The sequence below is a fragment of the Caretta caretta genome, chromosome 6 (assembly GCF_965140235.1).
Source record: "Caretta caretta isolate rCarCar2 chromosome 6, rCarCar1.hap1, whole genome shotgun sequence".
NCBI lineage: Eukaryota > Metazoa > Chordata > Testudines > Cheloniidae > Caretta > Caretta caretta.
In genome coordinates, this window is record NC_134211.1 from 16035185 (window position 1) to 16058017 (window position 22833).

At 45.7% G+C, this 22833-nt stretch overlaps 1 protein-coding gene across 1 annotated transcript in view; it reads left to right on the forward strand.

Annotated features, from left to right (window-relative positions):
* Positions 1-2847: 2847 nt before the first annotated feature.
* Positions 2848-22833, forward strand: part of LOC125638532 (NACHT, LRR and PYD domains-containing protein 3) — a 43940-nt gene continuing 23954 nt past the window's right edge. The window contains 5 exon segments of the mRNA XM_075129286.1: positions 2848-2901; positions 8068-8354; positions 10384-10685; positions 14862-14903; positions 15976-17707. Of these exon segments, the coding sequence (XP_074985387.1) occupies positions 10412-10685; positions 14862-14903; positions 15976-17707 (2048 nt within the window). The 5' untranslated portion in view covers positions 2848-2901; positions 8068-8354; positions 10384-10411.

A 22833-nucleotide genomic window follows, 5' to 3' on the forward strand; every position in this document is an offset into this window, starting at 1 on the left:
ACTTTGTTCATATTCTAGTTATTGAATGTGTATCTATCATTGGTATCATAACAATGTAATCATTATTAAAATAGTAATGAATTACATCATTACATTAGCATGAATTACAGTATATTAAAATCATAACACTCAGCTACAAGCTGTCTTCACTAACATCCCAGTTTAAAGACATTGTGCTCACCCTGTGCTTCACCCAGAGCTGTCATTGGGTATGGCAAATAAGGGTGACCGTCCTGGGCTCTGTGCTCCGGGACTCGAGCACCCACCAGCAGCCCCCCTACCAGAACTGCCCCCTCCCCCCCAGTGCCTCCTGCCTGCCGGTGGGCCTGCCAATCAGTTCCTCCCCCTCCCTCCCAGCACCTGCCACGGATCAGCTGTTTTGCAGTGTCAGGAGGCACTGTGGTGGGAGATGAGAGGAGCGAGGCTGCAGCGTGCTCCGGAGAGGGGGCAGAACTGGGCTGGGAAGAGATGGATGGGGGGGCGGGAAGATGTGAGGCAAGGGTGGGTCTTTGGGGGAAGGGGTGGAGGGGGGCAAGGCCTGGCTGGAGTCGGGGGGAGCACCCACCGGCAGATTAGAAACTCTGCACCTATGTCCCAGGCCCCACGCCCCTCTAGGGACGGCCCTGGCTTCACCCCTGCTTAGGGCCTGTTTGGGAGCTGATGGCTGTGGGAAGAAGGCGGATGGGAGGGACAAGCAGTGGGGAGTCTTTCCCCTCTACCTTCTGCTTCTCTCCTCTCCCTTCTTATCGCTCTCCCTGCCCCTTTCCCTCTCTCTTGTTTCTTCTCTAAGTCCTTGCTCCCCTTCCTGATGTTTCCCTCCTTTTGTTTCCCACCCATGTCCCTTTTCCCATCTCTCTCTGCTCCCCACTTCCTGGTGGCTCTGTCTAGTGTCTGCTACCACCCCACGCTCAAAGCAGCACAGGAGGTTTCCCCTCCTCAGGTAGGAAGGGTGGCCTAGTGGTTAAGCACAGGTCTGGGGCTCAGATGTGCTGGGTTTGAGTCTCTGCTCTGCCACAGACTCCCTGCTTAGCCTTGGGAAAGTCACTTCTCTCCTGGGTGCCCTAGATCCTACCTACCAAATGGGGCTGTCTGACCCTGCCTCCTAGGCTAAATCCATTCATGGCTGTGTGATGATGTGGGAAATGGAGCTACCAAGGTGGGTAGATTTGGGCTGAATTTTTCCACCGCCTGAGAGTGAGAGCCAGCTCCACGCAGAGGGCACGGAAGACAGAAGGGCTCAGGCCAGCTCTGCACAGAGGGGGGTCCTGGCTTCAGCCCTGCAGCTTCTGCCACGAGGGCAGCTGGGGGTCCCGAGCTGGGGGCTTCAGCCCCACATCTTCTGCCGGGGTCTGGGGCTCCTCCTGCCCAGTATGGCTCCTGCTGGGGTCCGGGACTACTTCTCCCCCCCCCCAACACACACACCCAGGGTGGCTTCTTCTAGGTCTGGGACTTCTCCTTCATCCCACTGCTGTGCCCAGCACAGCTTCTGTTGGGGTCCAGGGCTTTTTCTCCACACCCCACCCAGTGCGGCTCCTACCAAGGTCCGAGGCTCCCCCACAGCCCAGTACAGCTCCTGTCAGGGTCCAGAGCTTTTCCTTCCTCCTGACCCCACCCGGTGCAGCTCCTGTTGGCATCTGGGGTTTCTCCTTCCCCTAATCCGCCACTGCACACATCCAGGGTGTGCGCCTAGGAGCCCTGCAGCCTGCTTGGGCGATTTCAAAGGGCCCAGGGCTCCCAGCCGCCGCCACCACTACCATGGCAAGAGTTGTGGCCAGAGGCCCTGGTCCCTTTGAAATCTCCCAGGCCCCTGGGCAATTGCCTCCTTTGCCCCTCCTCCCCGCATCAGCAGACCTGTTCTTATCCGCAATTCTGCACCAGTTAGTCTGCTCTCACTGATGCCCAGGATTTCAAGTCCATACCTGTCCATCTCCCTCATCAGCTGCGAGATCTTTTATGTTTATCTTTTATGTTTATCACTTATGTTCCAGTAACAGACTCTGAAGTTTCAGAGTAGCAGCCTTGTTAGTCTGTATTCGCAAAAAGAAAAGGAGGACTTGTGGCACCTTAGAGACTCTGAAGTGTTTTCTTTCTGCCAACATCAAGCTTTTTCGAGTCCTGTCTTCCAGAGACTGGTCTTCACCTAGAACCTTCATGCAGCACAAGGGGTCAGCAGACTTCTCTACTGAGCAGCCATGTCTGCTGGAATGGTAGCCAGGTTCTATTTCTATAACCAAGGAACTTTTAAAGAATACAATATATTATGACATTATACAATATTTATTACATTATACAAGGTGTGTATAGGCTAAATTATTTCACATGGTATATTTTACATTTGGAAAAGCACCTAGAGCCGTGGAGTGATATTTCCATTAGAATGAAAAAATAATTTATAATACAATTATCTGGTGGAAGCTGAAAACAGCTCTTAGGCCCAGTACTGCAAAGACTTCCATGCAGGCTTTAACTTTAGGCACTGTAAATAGCTGTAGGAATATAGGCCCACATTACATTTGGGTGAACTATGGATTTAAATTGAGTTGGGATATTAGCATGAGCCATAGGCCCAAAGCACGCGACCAAAAAGAATAAGATCATGAGAGAGCAGGGCTGTTGTGTTAAACTTGCAGTGACCTTTTGAAATACCAGTGTTATCTTTATTTATGGTTTGGGCTGAAGTAATAGAAATAAAACACGGTTCAACTGGGAACCAGGTGTAGTAAATAATTGGCTAGATAAGAAACTCCTTCATCTGGGCTTAGCTAAGGTCTGATAATTAGCAATGACATCACTGCTTAAAGGGTATAAAAAAGTAAACTCTTAAAGGGTTCATTATTAATACTTGCCTAACCAAGTTGAAGCCGACCAATATGGGTTAAGCACTCTGGGTTTAGCCTGTTTGTAAGTATCTTGATCAAATGCTTATAAATGTTTTGCTTACTGTTTGGATGTAGCAAATTGCTTATTTTTAATGCTTTTGAGACATGATGAGAGTAACTGTGTAAATACTATTCAGCCTTTGGATTTAGTAAAGGCATTTATGGTTAAATTAGTGTTGTGGTCATACCCTGCATAAATAATAATTATTCCAGCAGTAGCCCCATGGATGGCACTACTTACAGTGCATAAAGTTAAGCAGGTACATAAAAGCCTTAGCAGGATTGGGGTCTAAATGAGTTCTTCTTTCAGCTTCCACCTGATGCTTATGTTTAAAATATAAGTAAGACTTTGCAGAACAAGGGCCATAGTGTGTCTCCATTGGGAATGCTGGCTTTCTAGTGCTGTTTGTCACTGCTGTGTGTCTCTGGCAAACGATGACAAGCTGTTGTGTTCTATAATTTTTCAAACCCATTTCTATTCCCCCTCAAAAACATTGTGTTCACCTCGCACTGATGGCTGCTTTGTAACACTCATCCCAGCTTCCAGGCACTTGCAGGTTTAAACTGGTGAAAATGGTGGGTTCTCTGTCACTTGAAATCATGATCTGAGGCTGTCAGTAACTCAGGCAGGGGTTAGGGGTCTTTGACAGGAGAGGGTGGATGAGATTCTGTGGCCTGTGATGTGCAGGAGGTCAGACTGGATGATCATGATGGACCCTTCTGGCCTTAAAGATGATTCAGGCAGGGGCTTGGCAGACTTCCTGTTTGTGGTTGAAGGCATTTGGCTCATTTAAGACCATAGCCTGGCCAAGTCAGAGTCAACTGTGGCAGTTTTGCCCCTTTCTTTTTTCACCCTCTCAGGTCCTTTTTCATGTGCACAACAGCTGACGCAGTCTGAGTGTGCCGCTTCACTGAACTGAAAGCACAAAAGCTTACGTTAGTGACGAAACGTGTACAACTAGCCCAAACGAAACTCACTGTGGGCATGTCTACACAGCAGCTGGGAGGTGTAGTTCCCAATAAAGGTATTCAGACATGCACTAGCTCTGCTTGAGCTAGTACCCCAGTACAATCCTGCCCAACACCCTGGGTGCATATTCAGGTGGCTAGGCCAAGCTACTGTCCAGGGTCATCATGGCCACGCTACTATTTTTAGCACACTAGCATGAGCAGAGCTTGTACATGTCTGTCTACCTGCACTGGAAATCATGTTCCTAGCTGCAGTGTAGACATGCCTTTGTCATAAATATAAAGGGAAGGGTAAACACCTTTAAAATCCCTCCTGGTCAGAGGAAAAACCCTTTCACCTGTAAAGGGTTAAGAAGCTAAGGTAACCTCGCTGGCACCTGACCACAATGACCAATGAGGAGACAAGATACTTTCAAAAGCTGGAGGGAGGGAGAAACAAAGTCTCTCTCTGTCTGTGTGTGTGATGCATTTGCCGGGAACAGAAAGGAATGGAGTCTTAGAACTTGGTAAGTAATCTAGCTAGGTATGCATTAAATTCTGTTTGTTTAAATGGCTGAGAAAATAATCTGTGCTGAATGGAAGGGATATTCCTGTTTTTGTGTCTTTTTGTACCTTAAGGTTTTGCCTAGAGGGATTCTCTATGTTTTGAATCTAATTACCCTGTAAGGTATTTACCATCCTGATTTGACAGAGGTGATTCTTTTTCTTCTATTGAAATTCTTCTTTTAAGAAAGTGAATGCTTTTTCATTGCTCTTAAGATCCAAGGGTTTGGGTCTGTGCTCACCTATGTAAATTGGTGAGGATTTTTATCAAACCTTCCCCAGGAAAGGGGGTGTAGGGTTTGGGGAGGATTTTGGAGGGAAAGACGTTTCCAAGCAGGCTCTTTCCCGGTTATATATCTGTTAGACGCTTGGTGGTAGGCAATAAAGTCCAAGGGAAAAAGGAAAATAGTTTTTACCTTGGGGAAGTTTTAACCTAAGCTGGTAAAAATAAGCTTAGGGGGTTTTCATGCAGGTCCCCACATCTGTACCCTAGAGTTCAGAGTGGGGAAGGAATCTTGACAGTCCTGTATCACAAACTACTTACTCCCGTCCTCCCTTATGTTCCCTCCATGTGCAGAGAAGAAGAACAGGACACTGTAAGATAGTTTTTTCTTTCACATCTTATCAATAAAAATGAGGAGAGTTTATTTCAAGCTGAGTGAGCAGACAGAAAATAGGGGCTGCTTGTAAATGTGAACATGTTTTCTGTTGCAACAATTGTGAGCTTCCTTTTGGGGGTGAATTTTAAAAGCCTAATTCACCCCAAACCAGCTTTCTTCAGTGATGCAGGTTAAGTACAGACTGCATTATGTTGCAGTTGAACTAAATCATACTAGATACAGCTTTATGAAGAGATTCTAAATCTCTTATTAGGAGAGAAGTGAAAGTCTGAATTATTTGTTTCCTTCTAGAAAATACAGTGGCTGTAATCTCATAATTGTATCTTTATTCAATCTCCAGGTACATGTCTTGTAGTTAAACCTTAAGGAAGAAAAGTGTTCTAAATTTTGTTCTATTTTGCAAACATATTTGCAGATCTACGCATGGGAAAGAGAATATTGTAGTTCTAACTGAAACATATGGAGGAAGTTGGCATTGAGAAAATCACTTAAAGGAGGACTTCAGTCCCTCTGCTGTGCACTTTATTGTTTGAATTCCCTCTCCAAACAAAACTCAGTGGCTTTTCCCTAAGTAATTGGAATGTTCTATAATTCACCCTCCCCCACACACAAAAAAAACACCACAACCCCTAACTCTTTACTAAAGTGTTTAGGGGAAACCTTTTTAACAACTCCTTTTGGAAGTTTTGACCCAACTTTTGTTTTACCTCTCTGGCTAACGAATAGCAGATGCCACAAACGCCCAACTCTCAGACACAGTTACAGGAATCTGTCAGTCATGGGCCAATTTCAAATACAAAAAAGAAAAAAAAGAAAAGGAATTTTAAAGTGATTTCCCATTGTTGATTATAATTGAAAATTTATGTTCCAGCAAAGAGTTTTGAATAAACTCTGAGCAGTAGCAACCCTCTGGGATACAGGGGTTTGTTCCAACTCAACCGAGGAACTCCGCTGCACCAGTGCTCATAACGGTGACTATGAGCTGCACATTCCCTGGGTGCCCCTGGCCGGGGCTTACCTGATTTTTGACAGGGCTACCTGCCAGTGACCAAAATACTCTCAGTCACGCACCCCTCCAAGGGTTACATTTTGTTGTTCTGTTTCAAGTTAGCCCCTGTTATTTGGAACCGGACGATGCCCATGTGACTGCTTTGTATTTTCACTGCTGGGTTAAGTGCAAAGGACACCTGCCTCTAAAAGCTTTGAGTGTCTGCCCAGAAAGTCGGGGTATCAGTTAATGCTTTCTCCACCAGGAATGTAAAGATTTATACAGAGCTGAGATGATTTTCACCAGCCCCGGGGTTTCCTTAGCTCTGCTGTCTGCCAGTTCAGCTCTCAGGACACTCAGCCAGTCCCTTCCCCTGTTTTAAGCCTTACACAGGCATCGTCCCCTCCCCGTTCCCCCCCCCCCCCCCGTGACCCCATCCTTTGTCTATTGCTCCACCTCCACTGACTAGGCCAGTTTCCTTGTAAGCTATAAGCACTCCATTTGTTTTCTCTCCTTTTTTGTGGGGGTGAGAGTCTGAGCAGCATGTCAGGGTTGCAAGAGGGGACGGAATCTCTCCACAATGCACCTGAGATCAATGTAGTGATCAATGGCTCCATGTCTAGTTGGCAGCCGGTATCAAGTGGAGTGCCCCAAGGGTCGGTCCTGGGGCCGGTTTTGTTCAATATCTTCATAAATGATCTGGAGGATGGTGTGGATTGCACTCTCAGCAAATTTGCGGATGATACTAAACTGGGAGGAGTGGTAGATACGCTGGAGGGGAGGGATAGGATACAGAAGGACCTAGACAAATTGGAGGATTGGGCCAAAAGAAATCTGATGAGGTTCAATAAGGATATGTGCAGGGTCCTGCACTTAGGATGGAAGAATCCAATGCACCGCTACAGACTAGGGACCGAATGGCTAGGCAGCAGTTCTGCGGAAAAGGACCTAGGGGTGACAGTGGACAAGAAGCTGGATATGAGTCAGCAGTGTGCCCTTGTTGCCAAGAAGGCCAATGGCATTTTGGGATGTATAAGTAGGGGCATAGCGAGCAGATCGAGGGACGTGATCGTTCCCCTCTATTCGACATTGGTGAGGCCTCATCTGGAGTACTGTGTCCAGTTTTGGGCCCCACACTACAAGAAGGATGTGGATAAATTGGAGAGAGTCCAGCGAAGGGCAACAAAAATGATTAGGGGTCTAGAACACATGACTTATGAGGAGAGGCTGAGGGAGCTGGGATTGTTTAGCCTGCAGAAGAGAAGAATGAGGGGGGATTTGATAGCTGCTTTCAACTACCTGAAAGGGGGTTCCAAAGAGGATGGCTCTAGACTGTTCTCAATGGTAGCAGATGACAGAACGAGGAGTAATGGTCTCAAGTTGCAGTGGGGGAGGTTTAGATTGGATATTAGGAAAAACTTTTTCACTAAGAGGGTGGTGAAACACTGGAATGCGTTACCTAGGGAGGTGGTAGAATCTCCTTCCTTAGAGGTTTTCAAGGTCAGGCTTGACAAAGCCCTGGCTGGGATGATTTAACTGGGAATTGGTCCTGCTTCGAGCAGGGGGTTGGACTAGATGACCTTCTGGGGTCCCTTCCAACCCTTATATTCTATGATTCTATGAGAGATGGAGAGAGAGAGAGTGGGGCAGACATGTCCAGAGGTGAAGTGAGAATCGGCATTGCCTTTAAATCACCTAAAATGTAGGCTCTTGCACATGGTATTTCAAACTTTTATGGGAGAGGACTCCTGAAAACCTCACCTCCAGTTGCATATTTGTAGAGTTCCCACAGCTCCTTCCTCTTTGTGGCTACAGTCCTGAGATTGTGAAATCTTCTGAACAGAACCCATTTAACTGGTTACATGAGAATATTATTTGTTTGTGTAATTGCTGGATGTTTCCTTATAGCTGTTCCCGCAACTTTATGATACCAGTAGGTGCATGGGGCTGTGGCAGTGTATTGCTCTCTGTGCTCTACAGGACTACGCATGCCATTAATTTTTCAACAAAGAATAAATAAAATAAATGATGCACATCTTAGCTTAAATCCTCTAATTTGCCATTTCAGATTTTCCCATGATGAGCAGAGGGAAATCGCTGACTGACGTCCTTGTGCAGAGATTGGGCAATATTCTGTCGTATGAAGGCTGTTATAAAAATCAAGGAAGCATTGAAGATCAGTTTCAATTGGAGATGATTCCGTTTCTTTGTTAAGGAAATAGCCATTTGCTCAAAGCTTTTCTGTTCTTCCTCTTAGATTTTTGTTTTGTGCATCTGTGTTTGAGCACCAAAAAAACCGAGAGAAATAAATCAAACAAGGGCCTCCAGATCTACTTTGTAGCTTTCTGGCTAATGGTAAGTTCATCACTCTCTGCATTTTGTGCATTTGGCTTTAAAATGGGATAATTTCAATCTGATGTCATTTATAGTTAATCCATTCGATTTATGGGGGCTGATCACTATGTCACAAACGTTCAAAATGACTCTGAGGCTTTCCAAGCTAGCACTGGTTCTCAGGATACATTTACTCCAGGACTCTGATGCACAGATTCCAGATTGTGCTAGGATATTTTCTGAATTAGGTATCCCCACCCCAGGGTTTGGAAATCCATTCAGATGATAAATAATATTCTAGCACCTTTCATCCTAAAACTTCAGCTGGCTTTACAAACAGTAACTAAGCTGCATGACACCTCTGTGAGTTAGAGGAACACAATTGTCCCCATTTTACAGATAGGGAAACTGAGGAACAGGAAGACAAAATGAGCTATCCAGTGAGTCACTTGTGAGGAAAAGAACTGAGGAGTTATAAGCTTCAGTGCCCTGCTCTCACCACTAGGCTACTGTCAGGGTTCCCTCCCCACTCTGAACTCTAGGGTACAGATGTGGGGACCCGCATGAAAGACCCCCTAAGCTTATTTTTACCAGCTTAGGTTAAAAACTTTCCCAAGGCACAAATTTCACCTTGTCCTTGAACAGTATGCTGCTACCACAAGTGATTTAGAGAAAGAACAGGGAAAAGATCACTTGGAGTTCCTATTTCTCCAAAATATCCCCCCAAGCCCTTACACCTCTTTCCTGGGAGGCTTGAGAATAAACAAGATGAGCACAAACCAGCCTTGGATTTTTAAGACCCATAAAACGCAATAAGATTCTAACAAAACAAAACTTTATTAGAAGAACAAAAAAGGATAAGAGAACAACTCTGTAAAATCAGAATGGAAGATAATCTTACAGGCAGTCAGATTTAAAACATAGAGAATCCCTCTAGGCAAAACCTTAAGTTACAAAAAGACACACAAACAGGAATACACATTTCCTCCAGCACAGCAAATTTCACAAGCCAAAACAAAGAAAACCTAATGCATTTTCTAGCTAGATAACTTACGAACTTTACAGGAGTTGGGGGGCTAAGAGGGATAAATACCGGAGAGGGAGAGGAATTATTTAAGCTCAGTACCAATGTGGACACAAGAACAAATGGATATAAATTGGCCACGAGGAAATTTAGACTAGAAATTAGATGAAGGTTTCTAACCATCAGAGGAGTGAAGTTTTGGAATAGCCTTCCAAGGGAAGCAGTGGGGGCAAAAGATCTATCTGGCTTTAAGATTAAACTTGATAAATTTATGGAGGAGATGGTTTGATGGGATAACATGGTTTTGGTAATTAAATATTCATGGTAAATAGGCCCAATGGGCTGTGATGGGATATTAGATGGGGTGGGATCTGAGTTACTGCAGAAAATTCTTTCCTGGGTATCTGGCTGATGAATCTTGGCCATATGCTCAAGGTTTAGCTGATCGCCATATTTGGGATTGGGAAGGAATTTTCCTCCAGGGCAGATTGGAAGAGGCCCTGGAGGTTTTTTGCCTTCCTCTGTAGCATGGGGCACGGGTCACTTGCTGGAGGATTCTCTGCTCCTTGAAGTCTTTAAACTACGATTTGAAGACTTCAATAGCACAGATATAGGTGTGAGGTTTTTTGCAGGAGTGGGTGGGTGAAATTCTGTGGCCTGCGTTATGCAGGAGGTCAGACTAGATGATCGTAATGGTCCCTTCTGACCTAAATAACTATGAATCCTTGATCTGTTCCCGGCAAAGGTATCACACAGACAGACAAAAGCCTTTCCCCCCGCTCCAGATTTGAAAGTATCTTGTCCCCTCATTGGTCATTTTGGGTCAGGTGCCAGCCAGGTTACCGGAGCTTCTTAACCCTTTACAGGTGAAAGGGTTTTGCCTCTGGCCAGGACGGATTTTATAGCACTGTATACAGAAAAGTGGTTACTCTGCCCTTTATATTTATGACAGCTGCCCTTCTTCCCTCTAGATAGGAATAAGAGTTGTTATTCCATATTAACTATTAATAATGAGACTTTACACAGTATTTTAGTTTTTCCCCTGATACTGGTGATGGAAAACCAAAGCAGTGACCTGCTTCAAAGTGCTCTTGACGACCTTCTTCAGGAAGACTTCAAACGATTTAAAGACAAACTATCACACTCTGACTTTGAGGGGAAAGGTACCATCCCCCGAGGTCGGCTGGAGAATGCAGACAGGACCGATATGAAGAACCTCCTGATGGCATTCTATGGTGCAGCGGCTGCAGTGGATGTAACTATAGACGTTTTCACTCAGATCAGCTTCAGAGAGGCTGCTGCAAAACTCAGAGAAGAAAGAGAGAAAGGTAAGAAACCTAAAGTTACTCAAAAACCTGGGAGTCTCCCCCAGGGCAGTAGCAGAAGGAGAAACAGGCTGATGGCAGGAATGACAAATTCTGAACCCCAGCTGGAAATGCGGGGGACTCAGAGCAGAGATGCCTAGAGCAGATTCTCTGACCTGCTCCACTTCCTTTTTACCAGTCAGCCGGCACAAGGGGAGCAGAGACAGCTTGTAACTCTCCATCTGAGGAAATCCCCGGGTGTGTGTGTGGGGAATCCCCAGTGGGTGTAGAGCCAACAAAGGGATGCAGAGAGAGTGCCACGGACAGAGAGGTGGGGAGGAGGAGTAACTAGAGTGCATCACCAGCTGGGGGACTGTTCTTTGTGGACCATTGGGAGCTGGCAAGTTAGAACAGCTCCCAGGCTGCTGTAATCTGTGCTGCACCTGGGACATAGAATCAAGGATGTGTAGTTGGAAACTGATCACAGCAGAGAGTCTGGCCCAATAGAGTCTCACCAAACAGCTGACTGGCCCCATGAGACCCTTCTGGAATTCCAAGCAGAAATTTTATATTGGAGGCTATTTTTCACTGAAAACAAACAAAACAAATCCGGTGCAATACAAACAGCCAAGGACCAGCAAATCTGGAGAGCTGCAGTTCCGAAGTCCCTCGGCTGCTTTTCAGTGTCCCACATGAGCGTAAGAGCCAGTGCCAATGGGGCTCCACTCTTTAGTTAGACTCCATGAGCTCTGTTATGAGTTAAACTCAATCCTGTTATAGTCATTCCTGTTCCTCTCACCCACAGTGACAGTGGAGCTCAGCTGGGTTGGTTCTGCCCAGGGTCCCTGGGATGGAGCGCTCCAGGGCTGGCAGCGGGGCTCTCCCTAGAGGCCTTTGGCATTCACTGCCCTGGACAGTCCCCCAGGGTATGAGTTTAATATCCCCCAGAGCACAATGCAGGAAGCATTTATTTATTGTTGACTGTGAGCTCTGTTAAGAAGGCACATCCTTGTGAAGTGACTGGGCAATCTCTCAGTTTGTATTTGTCTTTTAATCGCACAATCGGATGATGATGGAAAACATAACATCCCCCGTGGTGAGCTAGAGAAAGCCAATGTGTTAGATGTGCCTCAAGCCTGTTAGAATGCTGTGGGGAACATGGGATGGATGTAACCCCAGAAATCCTCAATCAGATCGACCTGAGACAGTCAGCTTCTAAGGTCATGGAGGAAACAAAGACGGGTAAAGAATCTAAAGTTGCCATGACTCCTGGGAAGCTCTTCTTCAATATTCCCCCTTCCACCAACCTCCCTACAAAGATATAGCAGAAGCAGGAACAGCTGCAGTTGGTTAATAATACTGAGTAGATTCCAAGGCCCAAGGGAAAGCCAGTGGGAGCTGGCGTGATTCAAAGCAGGGACGCAGGATTTTCCTAGTGCGCATGTGAAATTAGATGTTCTGGAAACACACAAGTTGCTATACGGATACTGTACAAGCAAGTGACATCAGAAGAAAGAGCTGTGATCAATGGCATGGTGTTCCTGGTCAGTTTTTAGACTGGATCTTAGTGGAGAAACTGAGAATGAGAAATGAGGGTGAGAGCAAGTGATTTGGGGGAACTGGCAGTACAGGACCAGAATCCCTTGAGTTCTACTCCTTTGCCTGGTGCGATGGCCCAAGAAGTGTAGCAGAAAGCGGAAGGGGAATCCCCAGCTAGCACAGAGGCTGCTCCTGTGCCACCATCTCGGGCAGTCCCTAGCACAGCAGGTGTGGAACGAGCAGTATGGCGCTCCAGCGATCCCTGCAGCTCTACTGGCCCCTCGGGATCACAGCCGGCTGGTGTAATTTAGAACAACCCTCAAGCTCAGACCATTTGAGAACTAGCCCCAGCCTCAGGATCAGGGAGGTGCAATCAGGGTGGAGGATGGGAGAACAACCGGACACTGCTGTGGCCGCACATATAGCGCACAGCAGAGCATCTGCCCCTAGAGGGAGATCTCATGTCTTTCTGTTCCTGTTAGTTGTAGTTTCTAAACCTTTTTCCTGTGAGGACAGCCTTTAAACCTCAAACCATCATGAGGGGTGAAAGGATGAAGCAGCTGTCCACATTTCTTTAGCAGGAGGCTGAAGGGACCTTAATACACCCAGTGCGCTTTAACAACAGAATTACTTGGATCTGTTTGAGATGTACCTACGGGCTTAACCCAGCCCAGAAGTCAGCTCCGTGACTGCTGCTGCAATTGTGGTGGGCATGGAATTCCTACAGAGGGGGAGATGAGAGAGGGAAGAAAGCTGAGGAGTAGGAGTAAGGCCAGAGTTGGAGGTGAAAGGGAATGTGTTCCCCCCACCTGGACACATCACTAAGTGGCCTGGGGCTGTATGGGCTGTTTATCAGAGCTTCGTCCATGTGGGAGGAACCCTGGGACACTGTGTCTCCATTGGAGCTGCGCTGCCAGGGAATGGGGGGAACAGGACAGGGTCGGAGGGCACAGGGCACGTCTGCACATCTGAGAGAGATTTTTGCTGCATCATCATCATTGAGCCTCCTTGGGAGAGCGTGACTCCTCTTGAATGGAGATACAGGAATTCCTTGTGGTGACAGCAGCAGAAGGGAACCCTGATTTTTCTGGAAGAGGGTAACGGCTAAGGGACAAATATTAACTATTGTTTACATTTGTGAAACTTTGACCTTTTACATCATTTTAACAAGAAAAATATTGAAAAAAACATAATAGATAAATTAGGTGACACCGGCATTTCACTATCCAATGTTTTGTGAATTCTTGGATCAAAGAAATGCTTTGGGAAGACTGGTGCAAATGCTTTTAGGCTCAGGAAATTTTTGTAAGCCTTGCTCCTGACCAGCAATGATCAGAGACATTCACTCCCTTATTCCCAGCAACCACAAACTTCTTGAGCTACCTGGCATGCATAGGAAGTGTGACTAACAGGGTGCAGCAAATTGCCAACAGAAAATTGTGTTTTTGTCCAAACAATTCTTTTGTGTGAAAATTGTCAGCTTTCCATGGGAAAAACAAACTTTTCTTATGAAAACAGAAAAAAATCTGATTCTGAAATGCTGCTGAAGTGCTGTATGGGAGTCATAGGTCAGGTGACTCATGACCCCTTTTTCCAGTGTGGGCCAGGCTCCCTCTCTGGACTACATCTCCCACAATGCTCCATGGTGACTCAGTAAGAGTGAAAACCGTGGTGCATCATGGAAGATGTAGTCAGGCTAGGGATCTTGGCCTCTAGAAGAGAATGGGCGCATGAGGCAAACAAACTACAATTCCCATAACACATTGCAGCAGCATTTTTTTAAATCAAAATTTTGGTTTTCAGCCAAAACTTTTTGTCTTTCAAGGTTTTTTGTTTGTTTTTTGTTTTCTATCAAAACCTCAAAATTTTCCACGCAGGAGGATGGGGAGAAATTCGAAGCAGCTCTAATATTCTCCCTTGTGTGCTGTTCCCGCTCAGCAGTCTGATGTGGAGGGGAACAGGATCAGGGCTCTACCTCCTCTCTGCTTCTCACTGCCCCTTTGGGGTGCAGGGTTTCTCCAAGGATCCAGTTCCCATGCTCCCTTGTTCTTGTGTGGGAATTACAAGGGTGTGCAATTAGGAGCCTGCCTTCTCTCTCCAGATCTGCATAAATGCCAGGTCCAATCTATACCTGTTCTAGAAATAGCATCAGTGACACTTTTCAGAGGAACAGCCGTGTTAGTCTGTATTCGCAAAAAGAAAAGGAGGACGTGTGGCACCTTAGAGACTAACCAATTTATTTGAGCATGAGCTTTCGTGAGCTACAGCTCACTTCATCGGATGCATACCGTGGAAACTGCAGCAGACTTTATATACACACAGAGAATATGAAACAATCAGTGACACTGTAGCTATAGGTGAGGTGGCAATGCCATGGTAAAACCCTGGACAGGATTTTCTAACTTGTGCATGTAAAACAACAGCTCAGATTGGCTGTGACTGTGGGGAGGGGTTTCCACCTCCCTGTGCAGTGTGTGGGTATGGGTTGCTTGCCAGGATTATCTGGGTGCATCTCACTTAATCAATTCGCTGCTGTTGCGGGGGCCTCAGACACTGGTGCACCTCGGGCCCTCCTATCCTCTGCCCGTGGCACATAATAGTCTAGTCTCCTGTGGGCTGTAATATTCTGTTCTCATTTTGGTTGTTGGGTTTAATATGCAGGTGCTGTGGGAGCTGCAAGTGGCCATACCTGCGGATGCTCAGGTAAACAAAGCGTCTTGTGGCCCGCCAGGGGCTAACCCTGAACAAGCCGCGGCCCAAGGTTCAGAACCCCTGTTTTAAAGGATGTTTTAACACTCTTAAAATAGCATTCTGAAATGCTGCTGGAGTGCTGTATGTGAGCCATAGTTCATGGGCCTCATGATCCCTTTCTTCTCTGTTGGACAGGTTCCCTTTCTGGAGTACATCTCCCACAATGCACCATGTAGCTCAGCAAGAGAGAAAACCATGGTGCATCATGGAAGATGAAGTCAAGCTAGGGGTCTTGGCCCATTGCAGAGACAGGGCCTTCATAAGCAAGTCATCTGTCCAATGAAACACTGGCACTCCACCTCCCGTACCGCACTACTCAGGATTAGCGATGGGTCCCATCTAAATACCGGTGTCCAATCCTATCCTCCAGTGTTTGGAGTCACAGTAGCGAGGAATGGGGGTGGAGAGTGAAGCAGAGAAGGGTATCTAGAAGTGAGAAAAACAGAAAGGGATTGAAAGAGCTAGCAACAGGAGAGGCGAGAAAACATAACCAGAGAGTAAGAAGAGAAGTAGTTAGAAATAACAAAAGAAGACAAAGGGTACTGGGGGGAAAGGGAGGAGAACAGAAAAAATAAGATGAAAACTAAAAGAAAAGATCAGAAGGAACCAAAAAAAAAAAAAAAAAAAAGGAATGAGCTAAATTATCCATATTCAGAAAAGCACTTGAGCAAATTCTTAACTTTAAGCACATGCTCAAATCTCATTTATTGTAAGGGGACTTCAGTCTGTGCTTAAGGGCATTGCTGAATCAGAACCAAGGTGAGAGATGATCACGTACGAAATAATTAAATAATAAAAGAAAAAAGACTAATTTTAATACGTAAAATTGTAGCAAAATGTAGAGTCACATGATGGTGGGAATGTTGGGCGAAATTGGGGGGGGAGACCAGAAAGAATAGAATGCCACCAATATTTTGTCATGTCCAACTTTTGGATATAACCGATGAATGGCAGTTCAAATGACCTTTGTTTGATCAACTGTACTCAGTATGTCTAATGTTTTATGCCATTGTCATTGAATTAGATTACCAGAAAAAATATAGAGATCATATACAAGAAGAATACCAAGTAATAGAAGACAGGAATGCTCGCCTGGGTGAACATGTGAGTCTAGACAAAAGATACACAGAACTGCTTATTGTAAAAGAACATCGGCAGCGGGAGGAGAGAGAACATGAAATAATCACCAGAGGAAGGAGACACGCAGAGTTGATGGCTCAGCGAACCAGTCACACTAAGATTAGTGTTTTATTTGATCCCGATAGAAGTCGACAAAGCCCAAGAACTGTTGTGTTGCAGGGAGCTGCTGGAATTGGGAAAACAATGACAGCAAGAAAGATCATGTTGGACTGGGCAGCTGGAAAACTCTATCAGAAAAAGTTTGATTACGTTTTCTATATAAATTGCAGAAAAATAAATCTTTTTACTGAACAGAAAAGTGTTGCTGATTTGCTTTTAGACAATTGTCCTAACAGAAAAGGACCAATTAAAGAAATGTTTGAGAAGCCAGAAAAACTCCTGTTCATAATAGATGGTTTTGATGAGTTGAGTTCCTTGCTAGATATTGATGAAGTCGGTCTGTGCACTGACCCATTTGAGAATAAGCCAGTGAAAACCGTACTGTGCAGTTTACTGAGAAAGAAAGTTCTTCAAAAATCCTTCTTACTGATCACTACAAGACCAACTGCTCTGGAGAAACTATAGCAGAATTTGAAATTTCCATGTTATGCAGAGATAATGGGATTTTCTGGAGAAGAGAGGAAAGAATATTTTCATAAATTCTTTTGTGATGAAAAGAAAGCAACACAAGCCTTTAATTTTGTCAAAGAAAATGAAATGCTCTTCACCATGTGCTTTGTCCCCATTGTGTGTTGGATCATCTGCACGGTTATGAAGCAACAGATGGAAAAAGGGGAAGATCTTTCACAAACTTCAAAAACAACCACATCGGTATATTTGCTCTTTCTGTCCACTCTGCTAACTGATCATTTTGCTAACTCAATGCAACAGTCTAAAACTACCCTGTGGAATCTTTGCTCATTGGCTGCAGATGGAATTTTAGAACAGAAAATACTGTTTGAAGAAGGTGACCTGAAGAAACACAATTTATCCTTGTGTAAGATTCAGTCTCTCTTTCTGAATAAAAATATTTTTCAAAAAGATACAGAATGTGAAAGTGTCTACAGCTTCATTCACTTGAGTTTCCAAGAGTTTTTTGCAGCTCTGTTTTATATGCTGGAGGAAAATGAAGAGAAAATGAAAAAATCTTTCTCTTCTAAGAAAGATGTGAACAACTTGCTAAAAATTTATGGACCATCTAAAAATAATTATTTGATGGTAACAGTACGTTTCTTGTTTGGTCTCTTAAATAAAGAGAGACTAAATGACATGGAGAAAAAATTACATTGTAAAACATCATCTGAAATAAAGCTGGATTTATTGAAGTGGTTTGAAGTAGAAGCTAAAAAAATCTCCTCTCTACCCTATAAGACCTATGAGGAACTGCGTGACCAGCTTGAGTTGTTTCACTGTTTGTATGAAAGTCAGGAAGAAGAGTTTGTGAAAAGTGCAATGGATAATTTCCAAGAAATTAGATTGGAACACATCAGGCTTACAACAATGGATGAAATTGCTCTTTCATTCTGTGTAAAGAACTGTTGTAGTAAGCAGTCACTTTACCTATGTAATTGTACTCTTGGGATTGGAGAACGAGAAGAAGGATGGATAACAAAGCTACGGAAATGGTTATTTCCTCTGTAAGTATCACAGTTTATTTAATATTAATCAGTAAATCCTTAGAGTGACATCTCATCATATCACCATTATAATGCCCCTTTTTTCCAGCGGATTATAAGATATTTGCAGATTTGTCTTGGTCTTTCCCTGTAAAATGAGGTTACACTGTCCCTCTGGGTCTGGTTGGGTCGAGGTAGCTGGGTCAGAAAACCTTATGGTTGCAGGATAGGCAGGAATAAGGAAGTGAGGGTTAAGCAGAAGGACCTGGAAACAGCTGGGACCAGTTAGCTTTTTGGGAAACTAGATTGGATCAGATAGAAGGAGAGGAAGTTAAGATACTATGGGCCTGAGTGGTTAGCTAGGTACCTGTCTGCATTGAAAAAGCTGGATACCAGAACTGGAGTAAACATTTTAGCTTTGCCAGTTTCACCAGTGCTGTATAGAGGAGAAACGTAACCTCCTTGTTCCTACTATATATATACTCCTGTTTATACATCCAACGATCCCATTAGCCCTTTCAGCCACAGCATTGCACTGGGAGATCATGGTTGATTGGTTCTCCATCATAACTCCAAGTCCTTTTCAGAGTCACTGCTTTCCAAACTACCGTTCCATATTATAAGCATGCCCATATTCATTGCTCCTTCCGTCTGACCTGTCGAAAGGCATGTTGTTTGTGTGGATCAGTTTACCTAGAGATCCAGCAAGCTCTGTATAAGTGACCTGCCCTGTCCTACAGCCTAGTCACGATAGCAAATGAGTTAGACCTGTCCAGGTCCTTGAGCACCTGAATAGCAAAAGGAAAAGGTATAAGGACTAGAAGCTGGGTCTGCAGAGCCTGGGACAGCTGATATTCCCAAAGTGCCATCAGGCAGCCCTGTAGTAGTTAAGCCAGGGAGCTCTATGGAGAATAGGTGCTGCAGGATGTACTTACTGCCCAAGAGATCCAGAGTGAGGTACCCTGTGGCCCTCTGATTGTCCAAGTGCCCTATTTAACCCCAGGGGTTGCCCCAGGAAGTTGTCTGGGCTGCCATACAGACTTTGGCCTGCTGCAGTGCCAGACTTTGCTTGGCCTCCTGATCTCCAGCCTCTGACTCTAGCCTGATTCTGACCCTGACCCTTGCCTACAGAACCTGGCTCTTGTGATTCCTCCAACTCCAGCCTAGCAACTACTGTCCCTAGAGAGCAGAGCTCAGCCCACCTATGACCGCTAGGCCAGACCACCTGCGCCCCAGTCCTTCACAGCAGGATTAGCCACAAACAATTCAGAAGACTCTCAAATGGCAGCTGATTGTAGCTCAGCTCCTGCTGCTCCTGGACTCTGTGTTGGCACCCAGCCAGCTGCCTGAAGCCGTCAAGCAATCACCTCTTGTTCCCTCTCCACTAGGCTTAGCATCTTCCCGAAGGCTACAATCCAAGCCTTGCTGTTTCCTGCACTACCCAGTCCCTAGCCATGTCACAGGTGATCCCCAGCCATTAGTCAACATCTTACACGACAGCTCCACCTGGCTGCTGATGGCAGTCGTGCTACTGCATTCTCTCACCCGGTGAGAGGTTGATCTGTTTTGGTTCTGCTGGGCAGTATCCTTAATTCCTTCTTTGTAATGTGTGCAGCACCCAACTGCGAGGTGTCTCCTGCCCACCCCCTTCCCTCAGCTCAGTTATGGGACAATGTGAAAGGGGCAGTATTTGGGATAGTCTCCTCCTGCATAGATCCTGCTCCTGAGTCAGGGGCAGGTGCTGGCAGCAATGAGCAATTCACAGGCTGCTGTCACTACTGCAAAGCTTTAGGGTCCAGTGAGATCTGAGGATCCAAAGATCCACCATGTAGTGCACTAACTTACTCCAGCTGCTAATGGACCCAAGAGGCCAAACCTGCAGACAGGGATCAGTGTAGCATATGGGAATCTGTGTCCCACAGATTTGTCGTTTTGCCAAAAAAATGAGTTTTATTATGAGGAAATAGAATGTAGCTGCCTGCCTGAAAGGCTCTTGTGAGTTTCATTTTCTGTTAGTGAAATTGACAAAAGCTTTCCCAGAGGGCCGCCTTGGAAGCATGCAAGGTTGTTCTGCCATCCCCTAGCTCTGGGGCAGAGAAAGGCGGAGAACCCGCAATGCATCCTCACCTCTTACCTAGCTCTAGGGGATGGACAGGCGCAGTGTCTGTTGTTTTTTGATGTTTTAATCCTGATCTGGGGCAAAACATCATCTGAAAAAGTGAAATTTTTCATGGAAAGGTCTACCCTTTTTTCATCCCGTGCTACTGGTAACAGCTGTGTGTGTGGAAGGGGATTGTAAAATCTTTGTGCCACTAGAGATCAGTCCGCTTGACTCCAAATAAAGGATCAGGTCCATTAGCCTGAAAGCATCAGTATCATCTTCATGATTCTTCCCACGCCGTCAGGGCAGAAGGCAGATATTGAACAATGCCAATCCTCCCGGTGCTGGGCTTGTTTTCCATGTCTTTTATATTCAGCTGTAATAATTCCACTTCAGCCTTTATTGAGCTACAGAATGTGCCTCTAGGTCAGTCTCTGTCACTTGCCCTGGAGTCAACAAAGAGAGGCTTGTTTGGGAAGCCTCTTATGAACATTCTTAAAAGATGCCCCAAGTCTGACCACCTCCTCTTCCATAGTACTTGTATTGTTGTACAGGAGGTAGCTGTGCCATTGTGAGGACCTGTTCACGGCTTATTCTGTCCATCCCTTTTACGTTGAATAGTCTGTGCAGCCACCAGCAATGAACTCTGTTTAATTTGCATTGAATGGACTTCCATATTGATGGATTCCAGTTTTGATAATTTTGTTAATCATGTTGGACTTCCATGTTGGTAGTGATGGAAATACAGCACTCATTTTACCTATTCATAGAATCTCAGGGTTGGAAGGGACCTCAGGAGGTCATCTAGTCCAACCCCCTGCTCAAATTAGACCAATCCCCAACTAAATCATCCCAGCCAGGGCTTTGTCAAGCCTGACCTTAAAAATTTCTAAGGAAGGAGATTCTGGGCTTTACACGAAACACAGTCACCACTATCATGAATGAGGCTGCCAAGATAAGTTAATTTATTCAGTTTTTCAAGGCTTCATCTCTCAAATAGATAAAATTATTGATCCATAAATTTATTTTGTTAACTTCTGTTTTTAATTGATTAATAATACTTGCTTGGCAGAATTTGCAAGACCACCTGTCTTTCACTGCGTACCTTCAACTCATTTATTTGTAAGAAAAATGTCACCTGCAAAGTCTAGGTCTCCAGGCTCCCCATGTCTCCCCACAATGCCCATCTCCATACTGACAGGCAGTCAAAATCAATAGCAACTCCCAAAAAAAGAGGCACAACACACAACCTTGTGTGACCCCAACATTAGCATTAAACCAGTCTGCTAACTCTTGGTTTGCCTTTATTGTGCACAGAGCATTCTGACACAAAGTCATAATAATCTGAATGATTTTCTCTGCCACCAGGATTCCCTATTTACACTATCAAATGCCTTTTGGAAACTCGCAATATTCAAGACTACTGGCAACTGCCATTTATTACTTGGTTCTACAGCAGGGGTGGCCAACCTGAGCCTGAGAAGGAGCCAGAATTTACCAATGTACATTGCCAAAGAGCCACAGTAATACGTCAGCAGCCCCCCATCAGCTCCTCCTCCCCCACTCCCAGCGCCTCCCACCCACCGGCAGCCCCGCCGATCAGCGCCTCTCCCTCCCTCCCTCCCCCCCACTCCCAATCAGCTGTTTCATGGCATGCAGGCGGCTCAGAGGGGGAGGAGCGAGGGCAAGGCAGGCTCAGGGGCGGGGGCAGAAAGGGGTGGAGTGGGGGCAGGGCCTGTGGCAGAGCCAGGGGTTGAGCAGTGAGCACCCCCCGGCACACTGGAAAGTTGGTGCCTGTAGCTGCAGCCCCGGAATCGGTGCCTAGACAAGGAGCCGCATATTAACTTCTGAAGAGCCGCATGTAGCTCTGGAGCCACAGGTTGGCCACCCCTGTTTTACGGTCTACACAATTTCTACCTGGCCAAAAAACAGCTTACCATTCTCTAAATCTGCTATCTATGGCTTTTAAAGGCTTGTCTACATGAAGACATCCAGGAAAGTTAATTTGAATGAACTAAAATCGTACATTTGAAGTGGATTAATTAAACTATGTTAAATCCCTGCGTGGATGCTGTTTTACAGAATTAAAGTGGCCTTAATTAGGTTTAGTTTAATTCACTTCCAAAGGCCATTTAAATTCTGAATAACAGTGTCCACACAGGGATTTAATGTGGTTTAACTTAGCCGTTTCAAATTCACACTTTTAGGGCATGGCTGCACATGCAGTTGTAGAGCGCTGTGAGTTAAACCAGCCCTCGGAGAGCGCCGTAGGGAAAGCGCTGCAGTCTGTCCACACTGACAGCTGCAAGTGCACTGGCTTGGCCATGTTTGCGGCTCTTGCAGCGGCATTGGGAGCGGTGCATTATGGGCAGCTATCCCACAGAGCACCTCTTCCCATTCTGGCGCTGTGGCTTGTGGGAAGGAGCGAGGGGTGCGGGGCATTCTGGGTCCTGTCCCAATGCCCCGTGATGCATCGCTTCGCATCCCAGCAATCCCTGTGCTTCCGTCCGCATTTGGCGCCATCTTTCAACGTTTTTTGTACTGCGCACTCTGTCTTCCCTTTCAGTCTGCGGGAGTGGATCCCGAAGTGCTGAGGAATATGCTGATGGGTCTCGCCAGCACGTCACGTTTGGCAGTTGAGTTATTCCTTAAGCTACAAAGTGACAGTGAGGAGTCTGACGATATCGACTCTCGTAACACATATGACACGAGATTGCTTGTGGCATTCACGGACATGCTCACCACCATGGAACGCCGCTTTTGGGCTCGGGAAACAAGCCCTGAGTGGTGGGATCACATCGTCATGCAAGTCTGGGATGACGAGCAGTGGCTGCAGAACTTTCGGATGAGAAAAGCCACTTTCATGGGATTGTCTGCTGAGCTCGCCCCCAACCTGGGGAGCAAGGAGACGAGATTGAGAGCTGCCCTGATGGTGGAGAAGCAGGTGGCTATTGCAATCTGGAAGCTGGCAACTCCAGACAGCTACCGATCAGTCGCTAACCAGTTTGGAGTGGGAAAGTCAACCGTTGGAATCGTGTTCATGCAA